Source organism: Gracilinanus agilis, chromosome 4, assembly GCF_016433145.1.
Source record: "Gracilinanus agilis isolate LMUSP501 chromosome 4, AgileGrace, whole genome shotgun sequence".
Classification (NCBI taxonomy): domain Eukaryota; kingdom Metazoa; phylum Chordata; class Mammalia; order Didelphimorphia; family Didelphidae; genus Gracilinanus; species Gracilinanus agilis.
The window spans coordinates 193706883-193716474 of NC_058133.1; the positions used below are offsets into that span (position 1 = coordinate 193706883).

The 9592-nt window shown below is 52.0% G+C and overlaps 2 protein-coding genes across 2 annotated transcripts; both read right to left on the reverse strand.

Moving 5' to 3' along the window:
* Positions 1–387: 387 nt before the first annotated feature.
* PNMT (phenylethanolamine N-methyltransferase) lies at positions 388–3107 on the reverse strand. Its single transcript, XM_044674380.1, has 3 exons — positions 2823–3107; positions 1339–1546; positions 388–826 (listed from the first exon to the last, which is right to left on the reverse strand). Exons 1-3 carry the CDS (start codon positions 3016–3018, stop codon positions 388–390), a joined length of 843 nt encoding a protein of 280 aa, XP_044530315.1. The 5' UTR covers positions 3019–3107.
* A 4623-nt stretch (positions 3108–7730) lies between these two features.
* Positions 7731–8925, reverse strand: LOC123243807 (titin-cap). Its single transcript, XM_044671910.1, has 2 exons — positions 8775–8925; positions 7731–8546 (listed from the first exon to the last, which is right to left on the reverse strand). The coding sequence occupies exons 1-2, from the start codon at positions 8882–8884 to the stop codon at positions 8141–8143; spliced, it is 516 nt and encodes a 171-aa protein (XP_044527845.1). The 5' UTR covers positions 8885–8925; the 3' UTR covers positions 7731–8140.
* Between the last annotated feature and the right edge of the window lie 667 nt (positions 8926–9592).

The window sequence follows — 9592 nt, forward strand, 5'->3', positions numbered from 1 at the left end:
TTGCATCTCCCCCGTCCGCCCCAGGTTCTCCTCCAATCCCGTGATTTTCCCTAACCTGTCTCCTCCCTTTCCTTTCCTTCCTAACTTTTGCCTTGCTCCTCAGACCCCTCAGCTTAGAATCAGTCAGTAAGGAGGCTGAACCGATGTTGTGCAGACAGCAGGAAGAAAGAAAACTTTATTGAATGAGGGTATGGCTTCTCGTGCCCTTCCTCCCTCCTCCCCCATGCCTGGCATAGAGAGGCTTCCGGACACTCCTGCCTCCTCTGGGAGAATCCCAGTGACTACAGACACCTTAAGGATGGGGACTATATTCTTTATCCCAGCATCTCCAGGGTCAGTGCAGACCCTGGGACGAATGGGCACCATCCATTGGATAGCTCGGGCCCTTCAGGCCACTGTCTTCTGTGCCCAAACAAAGAAGATGCCCTTGACATCATCAACACCAGTCTGCAGGTGGGCAGGCATACTGTACGTTTGGAAATCTCGAACCTGGTACCCACTTCGACTCAAAGCTTCCCTCACGTCCCCCTCTTGAACAGGCACCACGGACAACCTGGCCTCCCCGGCTAAGTACCAGGACTCCTCCAGAGCTCCTATGAGCAGGAGGTGCCCACCGGGTCTCAGCAGGGTCGTAATGTTGTCCAGAGCTCTCTGGAAGCTGGCGTGGTCAGGACTCACTGCCTCCAGGCAGAAGGTGGAGACCAGGGCATCAGTGGGCAAAGGGGCCGGGCTCCCTGGACCCATTGGCTGGGGCTGGTGAACGTCAATGGGTAGGACCCTCTTCACTTTGGAACGAAGCTGGCGCTCCTTCTCCTGCCAGGACTCTCTGTGCAGGGCGACAGGGATGGGGTGAAGTCCCAGAATAGTAGCACGTGACCCTTTCAAAGTCCTCAGTGCCTTCAGCTCCCAGGGAGGTTCACAGATGCCCACATTTCAGCTCTGCCTATTGCCAACAAGCTCCTTCCTTTCAGCCTCCCTGATGCTTAGCTTTTCCTGTGTGTGAGGCTTTACTATTCATGCCCAGCTTTCTCAGGCTCCATCTCAGGTCCATTTCTCCATAGGAGACGCCTGGCTTTCCACCATACCAGTTATGTATGCCTAGTTACTGACTTCTTTCTAGTTCTCCACATCTGGGGAGATACCTGTCCTCTCCCTACGATTCATTTCTCATGTTCCACCATGGAACTGCAGCAGCTAAAAACCATCTGTTAACATCTGTTCTCTGCTTTAGCCCTTCCCTCCACTTCCCATCTGTCTCCTCCCCCTTCTCCCCTCATGTTTCAGGCCCCTCACTCCCATCCCCTCCTGTCCCCCACCACCACCAGGGGTCTCACTCACCCTTTGCCCTCGATGAGGCAGACATGTTGACTGTAGTGGCTCCAGTCAAAGGCACCAGGGTCCTGTCGCAGCCAGACCCCCAGCTCCTGACGATTTACCTCCAAGAAGTCAGTCATAGTGATGTCCTCAAAGTGGGCACAGGCGCTGAGCAGCTGGTACACAGTGGGGCCAGAGCCAATATCAATGAGGCTATGGCCAGTCACTTCACCTGGGGAACCAACACCCAGGCTGTTAGTCAGTCTCCCTCTCCTCTGCCTCTGTGGGCTTCATTCTTCACCTGTTCAGTCTTCCTCTCTGTCTTGTCTCTGTTTCTGTTCTCTCCCTACAGCATACTCAGGATCTCTATTTCAGTCTGTCTCTGTCTCTCTCTTCCTCGATCCTCCCTCTATTTTCTCCCTATCCTCTCTATCTTTGTGTCTCTCTTCCTGTCCTGTCTCTGACTCTACCCTCGATTTGTCTCTATTCTCTATCTCTCCCTAGCTTCTCTGTCTCTGACTCTATCCTCTCTGTCTCCATTTCTCTATTCTCTTTTTCTGGGTCTCTCCATCCTCTGTCTCTGTTTCTATCCTGTCTCTCTTTCTCTCTCCCTATCCTCTCTTTTTGTCTCTGTCCTCTCTATCCAGTCTCTCTCTCTCTCTCCTCTATCTCCCTATCCTCTCTGTCTTTCTCTATCCTCTCTGTCTATCTCTCTATCCTGTTTCTGTCTCTTATCTCCCTATCCTTTCTCTGTCTAGCTTCTCTGTTTCTATCTTCTCCGTCTCTGTGTCCCTATCCCCTTTATTTTCCTATCCTGTCTCTCTCTGTCTATCCTCTGGCTCTTTCTCTCCCTATCTTTTCTGTCTCTATTATGCTATCCTCTCTCTCTGCCTCTATCTATCTATCTATCTATCTATCTATCTATCTATCTATCTATCTATCTATCTATCTATCTATCTATCTATCTATCTCTATCCTGTCTCTGTCTCTTATCTCCCTATCCTCTCTCTCTCTCTCTCTCTCTCTCTCTCTCTCTCTCTCTTCTCTGGGTCTTCCCTCTCTCTCTATCTCCCTATCCTCTTTATTTCCCTATCCTGTCTCTCCCTGTCTATCCTCTGGCTCTGTCTCTACCTTGCTCTGTCTCTGTCTCTATCTGTCTAGCTATCCTGTCTCTGTCTCTTATCTCCCTATCCTCTCTCGGTCTCCGTCTATCTTTTGGGTCTGACCTCTCTGTCTCTGCCTCCCAGTCCTCTCTATTTGTTTGTTTGTTTGTTTGTTTATGTTTCTCTCTATCTGTTTATCCTCTGGCTCTGGCTCTCCCTATCCTCTCTCTGTGTCTGTCTCTATCCTGTCTTTTTGTCCCTCTCTATCCTTTCTGTCTTTCTACACTTAAAAAAAAATCTCTGGCAGACAACTGTGCCCTTCTGAGTTATAAAGCTCACCTCTCCAACTCCTCTTGCTCCCCTGCCATGCCATGCCTCAGTTTCCCCCCAACCCTTGCTGCTCACCCGTGGCAAAGGTTTCGGCTAGACATCGCAGTTTCCAGGGTCCCACGCCATCTGGTTGGCGCAGGTCCCCTCGAGGGGGTCCATAGTTGTTGCGGAGATAGGGGCCAGGCTCGAAGCGCTGGTAACTGGCCGCCACCGCCGCCCTCCCTGGGTCGGAAGATGCCCCAGTGCCCAGGTTCTTGCTCTCGCTGCTCATCTTGCCACCCGTCTGCGTGGCCTCCCGCCCGGGTCGGGGCTATATATCTCCTGCCGGCTCTCCCCCTGCTATTCCCATCTATACCCGCCCCGGGTCTGGCCAGGCCCCCTCACCGCCCCCCACCACGTCGACTGAAAGGATGCGCTGCCCCGGGCGACAGTCCCCAGGTTTGTGAAGCCATCCATCTCGCTTAGTGTCAGCAGCCTCGGGAGCACAGTGTCCCGATTCGGGGGGCGGGGGACGGGAGGAAGCGGAGGAACAGTGCCCGCCCGAGGCTCAAACACCGGCTGGGCGGCCGCACCACGCTCGGGCTGCGTCTTCTGCTCCGCTCCCCGCTCCCTCCCACCCAGAGCCCACGCCCTCCTTGGGCTTCGCCTCCAAAGCTCTCCGAATCAATTCACCATTTATTAAGCTCTTACTGCATACCAGGCCCCCGGAATACAGAGGCCGAAAAGGTCGCTCGCCTCGTCCATCCCACTGGCTGCTGCTGATGCAAGTGGCCCAGATTGACCCAGAGCTTTTTGCCCTCAGTTCCCTCCCTGGGCTCCTTCCACCCCGTACCAGAGAAGAACTGCAGAAACTATCACTCCCCCACCCCCGCCTTGTTTCTCCGCAGCCCCCTCTCGTGATAGCCATGAAGGGCTTCCATTCTCCAGGGACCCCCTCCAAATTCTCTGGCAGTCCCTCACATCACTGCCCCCCCCCTTCCGGGGCTACATACCTTGCTCCGGTGGGGTGGAAAGAACTCGGCTTAAAAGCAAACCCTGCCCTTCTGTCTTGGAATCAATGCTGGGTATTATTTCCAAGGCAAGAAGAGCCATCAAAGCTGGCCAATGGGGGTTAAGTGACGCCCAGGGTCACAGGGCTAGGAAGTGTCTGAGGTCATATTTGAACCCAGGACCTTCCATCTCTAGGCTTGCCTCTCCATCCACAGAACCCCCTTAGCTGCCCCAAGAGCACTGCTTTTTAAGTCATAATTGCTCAAGGCATCCAAGGTCCTTCACACGGGAGGTTCACTTCACCCAACCCAGTGCTCTGTATCTGACTCTTTGAGACCCCATTTGGGGTTTTTTTGGACAAAGATACTGGAGCAGCTTGTCATTTCCTTCCCCGGCTCATTTGGCAGATGAGGAAACGGAGGCAAACAGGGTTACACAGCCAATAAGGGTCTGAGGCTGGATTTAAACTCAGGAAGAAGAAATCTTCCTGATTTCTAGGCCTTTTTTCTACCCACTGTGACACCCAGCTGCCCTAAGTATTCCCAATTTTCTGTACGGATGAAGAAACTGAGACTCGGATGGTTTGGGACTTGCTTAAGACCACACAGCTAGGAAGTGTCCAGATAGAGCTCACATATAGGTGCTCTTGACACCCACCACCCCAAGCATCCTAGCCATTGGATTTCCTCATTTGTAAAGTGCACACGTGATGGGGAGGGGTGGTAGTGATAGGTAAGGATCTCTTTTAGCTCAGAGTCCTCCCAACCCAAGTCCATTCATCCCATTCCTTCTAGAATTCCTCTTGTTCCGCCCTTCAAACCTTCCTGCTAAGGCCTTAGTTTGTCCATTGCCCAAGTTTGAGCTGCTCCCTCTCATCCTCCCTTGGGCCTCTAATCTCTCCCTCCTCCCCTCCCACCCAGACCCACAGGACAGTGCGTTCCCTGCCTCTTCCCATATCCTAGCTTCTGTTGCCCTGGGCCCCAAAGCCGGTCAACAGTTATCTCCCTCATCCACCCCAGCCTCCCTCCATTCCCCATCGATGGCTATCTTGATAGGGGAGTCAGCAGGGAAACCAAGGCCTGCCAGGTGGGGGATTGATAAGTTAATGAAGTTAGTTAGCAGGCCTCTGGGCCCTTCTGCTCACTTCCTCTTCTCTAGATTAGTGCTGAGCATGGGGTGGAAGGGACTGAGGACAGAAGGTTCTGTGCCAGCCTGGGGACCTGGGGTGGGGGTGGGGGACCCTGGTCACTTGAATTCAGCAGCAGCCAGTGGGGATGGATGAGGCGAGATCTCTATGGAGGCAAGTGATAGAATTGAAAAGCTGCTGCCCAGAGGACCTTCCTTCCTTCCTTCCTTCCTTGCAAAGAGTCCACTCTTCACTCTGGAGGGTCTCTGGAGGTGGGATGGAGTGGTGAAAATGAAATGAAAATGAGCCAGAATGCAAGTGGAATTGCAGAGGCTGTTCTCTGTTGCCATCTGCTGACTTTTATTTTTATACCCTTTTTTCTTTATGATCTCATACAGGTTTTGATTTTCCCATACATTCAAAATCACATATTAACTTTTGAAACATCATATGATTGGCATTTACTAATTATCTTACTGTGGTTAAACAAAGGAGCAAGCTTGTCAAGAATTATTCATTACAGAATGGCTTAGTTGGAACTTATTATTTTCAGCCATCCATAAGGTACAAGAACATTAGTTCCTAGCTAAGCATAATAGTTAATTATATTTTAACTAATTAAATCATGTATATTGTTACGTTATACTATTCATACCTATCATCAATCAAGGAGATAGTTATGGTAGTTGATTACATCAAATAAGATACAATAATATCAGTCTGGTCCAAATTTTGCTCCCATGATGTTCTTTCACTTTTCACTATTTTTTTTTAAAGTATGTTTGCTGTTCTTTCTGCTATAGGGTTAATAAGAATGCAGTTCTGGAAGGGTGATTCTGTGCTAATTTGTCATTCCCCTGTTTTCCTTGTGTTTCATTGTTTCCTTGGCCTGTGGGAGTTTGGGAACAAACCCAGGCCAGGTACTTTCTTGCTGGGGAATTTAGAAACTTGCATTAACTCAATAACTGCTGATTTTTTTTTAACCCTTAATTTCGGTGTATTGTCGCATAGATGGAAGAGTGGTAAGGGTGGGCAATGGGGGTCAAGTGACTTGCCCAGGGTCACACAGCTGGGAAGTGTCTGAGGCCGGGTTTGAACCTAGGACCTCCTGTCTCTAGGCCTGACTCTCACTCCACTGAGCTACCCAGCTGCCCCCAATAACTGCTGATTTTTTGCTGGGCTGATTCTAGGGAAAGTTTCTATACTCTGGGGTTTGTTTTGGGGTTTATTTTGGGATAGTAGGTAGACCGTGACTGGTTGTTCTTCCCATGAACCTGTATTGTTTTTTTGTGTCTCCCTGGGGCTGAATAAGGATACTGATTGCAATAGTTTCAATGCAAGTGAATGTCACTGTAAAAAGAATCACATAGGGTAAACTGAGTGTGGAATTTCCATCCTCCTGACAACCTGCTGTGCTGGATTGTCAGAGCTGGGGACTAGCTGTGCTAAACGTCACGGCTTTGATGGCTTCCTGCACTTCTTTTCCTTCCTTCCTTCCTTCCTTCCTTCCTTCCTTCCTTCCTTCCTTCTCTTTTTCCCTTCCTTCCTTCATTCCTTCCTCCCTCCCTCCCTCCCTTTCTCCCTTCCATCTTAGAATCAATACTGTATTTGGTTCCAAGGTAGAAGAGGTAGGCAATGAGTGTTAAGTGATTTGCCCAGGGTCACACAGTATCTGAGGTCAAACTTGAACCCAGGACCTCCTGTCCCTAGGCCTGGCTCTCAATCCATTGAGCTGTCTAGTTGCCTCCTAAAAAATAATCCTAAAAAAAAAAAAAATCCTAAAAAGTAAAAGTTTTATTTCTTAGAATTAGTGGGGAGCCTGGATTCATAGGTCCTTTCTTGGAGGCTCCCTGTCACCTAGGTTTTCCTGGACTCCTCCTCCCATAGGGAGAGGGGCTACCCAATGCCTTTCACTAATGACAGCTCAGTTTCCCTTGAACCCAGGTGTAAAGGGAAGGCATATTGGCCAGGCAGTTACAGGAGCATAGGTAGCTGTAATCTAAACTCTCTCAATTTTACAAACAGGATAACTGAGGTCAAGAGAGGGGAAATACATTGCCCGAACAGAGCTAAGATCTGAACCCAGATTTTGACTTTGAATCCAGTGTTCTTTCCATCATCCTCACTCTTTTCTCTGTGCTGGGTTCTCCTAAACATCCAGACTGCCCTTTCCTGCCCTGCCTTGTGTTCAGGGCTCTCCACAAACCTTCCCCAGAGCCTACTTTCCTTCTCTATCCTGTCAGCCTGCCACCCCACTACATAAAGCTGTGCTTGCTTAGGGATGAGGGAAGGTTTGTCTGAGGTGGGGGTGGGGGGTAGTAGTAAGAACATTCTCTTCCTGACTGACCTCCGTGGTTGGAACATGAGTCAGCCTGACATCTGAGCACAGGCCGGAGGCAGGAATCGGACCACCCCACACCCCCGTGCCCGCGGGTTCCCTGCCTTGGCAGGCCCAGACTATAGCTGGTTCTCAGGGGAAGCCCAAATATCTAATTCCATCTTCCTGAGGTTTTTCTGCAGAACAAGGCCCAGGAGTTGGAGGCAGGAATTAGGGCCTCCTCTCCTCAGCTTGACCATGGACAAACCAAACATCAGTTCTTGGGGATCAATCTTTCCATCCATTTTTTTCCATGCTCTGCCAGTATCCAGTGAGTGAGGGGGAGGAGGGAAGCAAGCAGCTGCCTCTGTTTACAGCTTTGTCCTTGTACCCTAGTCTGAGCACTGCCCAGAAGCCACACTATATTTAACCTAGGACCTTGGCAGGAGCCAGAGGACCATTTGCAGTTCTGGACATCAAAGAGTATGGGCATTAGTGGTCTGGACAGATGTAACCCCGTGCCCCAGGGTCGAAGGGAAAGGCAGACACGTTCAGAACCAGCTTTCAATTTTATTGAAGCACTAACAGATGATGCTTGGGTGGGACCCTAACACAGCTCCCCCAGCCCTGCCTCCTCCCCTTGAGGCTCTCCGCTCCAGTCTCACATCCCCCTTCCATCTGGACTCCTTCAGGGGTTTCCTAACCCCATTCACATCTCATTTTTCTCTAGACCCTGGTCTTCAGTCACCTAGTCTCCCATCTAACTCATCTCCTCCCTTCAGGAGCTCAGAAGACCCAAATGTCCTACTTCCTGGCTCCCTCTTCCCAACCCAACTCTGGGCTAACTACAAAGCTTTAATGACCAGTCCTCCTCCCCCTCCCAGGTAGTAGCCAGGGAGTGCCCACAGCAAGGAAGGCACAGGAATCGGGGGAGAAGGAATGTTACCCCCAGAGTCCCCTTCAGCCTCTTTGTGCTTCCTGGGACATAGATCGGGATAGAGAGCGACGGGGGGCGCCAGGTTTGCCAAACTGGGGGTGGCTGGCAGCCACCACAGGAGGCAGCTCCTTTTTGATCTCAATCACCTCACGCCGGTCCAGGCACTGCCCCCCCAGAGCTGTTTCCAGAGCCAGGAGCTCCCGAAGCTGGATGGGAGTGGCCTCACGATCTTCCTTGAAGCCCACCTTTGAGGGCGTGAAGATGGGCAGAGGCAGAGTCCTCGCATAGGGCAGCTGGTACTCCTGCAATCTCTGGCCAAGGATGCCCATCCGCATCACTTGCAAGGGTGACCGTTGCACCAGGGCCTGGCACTGCCCCTGCCTGTGGTATGTCTCTCGGTGCTGGGTATCTTCTTCGTGCACAGAGCAACTGGGAAAAGAGCATTGTGTAGGCAAAGGAGACTCTTAGAGTAAAGCCACCGCTGCCTGCCCCCATCCCTCATGCCTGAGAGGGTGACACAGGCTGTCAGGCTCTCCGAGGTCTAACTGGGTGCCTGAGGGTGTGTGGTGTGGGTGGGCATCCCTGCCATAAGGGCACCTGGCCCCTCTGAAGAGGTTCCCTTGATTCAGTCTTAGGGTAAGGCTGTGGGGCACTTACCCCTCCTCTGGCCGGGAAGACAGCGTCAGATCCTTCCACTCAGCCCAAAAGGTCTCCCTCCGGTCCATGTTCTCTTCCGACACCTCGCAGCTCAGCTCGAGTGCAGCCATGGTCACTGTGGGGCAGCTCTCTCTCTCTCTCTCTCTCTCTGTCTCTCTCTCTCTCTCTCTCTCCCCGTCCGGTCCTGTCCCTGTGGCTTTATATAACCCCCTCCCCCCCACCCTCCAGTCTATTTCAGGCCCATGGCGAAGGAACTATATCTGGAGCCCAGACTCGTGGAAGGGAGGGGGGCCAGGATGGGTAGGTCTGCCGGCAAACGTCCACCTTCACATCCTGGGGTGGGGGTAGGGGCAGAGTTCAAGGCTGCTCCTTCTGGCTGACTTCCAGGGGCACCCCTTGCCCCAGGGCCCACAGGATGAGACAGAATTCTGAGACTTGGGAGGGGATCCATTGCCAGGCCTCTTTTCAGGGAGCTTCTGGAGTCCTCAGCACCCCCAGGCACCTTCAGAGGCCAGCCACGTGTGTCCCCCCAGGCCCTGCCTGAGATTCCTGCTTGGAACAATCGCTCCCCCCCCTTGCCGGCCTGCCCCTCTCTGCAGGGGGAAGGTAAGGCACATGTTTGTAAACAGATCAGCACATGTCAGGCTCTGGTGCCCAAAGTTCTCAGCTCCAGGGGTTGGCAGGCTTCCTGCCCCACAACCGTCCTTTCTTTTCCTCTGGGCATGCTGCCGCCCCTTACCCCCCAGGCCCTGACATATCATATACTCTGCCTCTGGGATATTTAAAGGAGTTAACGGCTCTGTGCACGCCAAGCCCTG

Excerpts from the sequence above, each read along its gene's own strand:
- LOC123243807 (XM_044671910.1), bottom strand. The coding sequence starts at position 8,884 with ATGGCTGCACTCGAGCTGAGCTGCGAGGTGTCGGAAGAGAACATGGAC. Across the intron at positions 8,547-8,774 it reads TCTTCCCGGCCAGAGGAGGG|TTGCTCTGTGCACGAAGAAG; the intron begins GTAAGTGCCCCA and ends CTCTTTTCCCAG.
- PNMT (XM_044674380.1), bottom strand. The coding sequence starts at position 3,018 with ATGAGCAGCGAGAGCAAGAACCTGGGCACTGGGGCATCTTCCGACCCA. Across the intron at positions 1,547-2,822 it reads AGCCGAAACCTTTGCCACGG|GTGAAGTGACTGGCCATAGC; the intron begins GTGAGCAGCAAG and ends TTGGTTCCCCAG. Across the intron at positions 827-1,338 it reads TGCCTCATCGAGGGCAAAGG|AGAGTCCTGGCAGGAGAAGG; the intron begins GTGAGTGAGACC and ends CGCCCTGCACAG.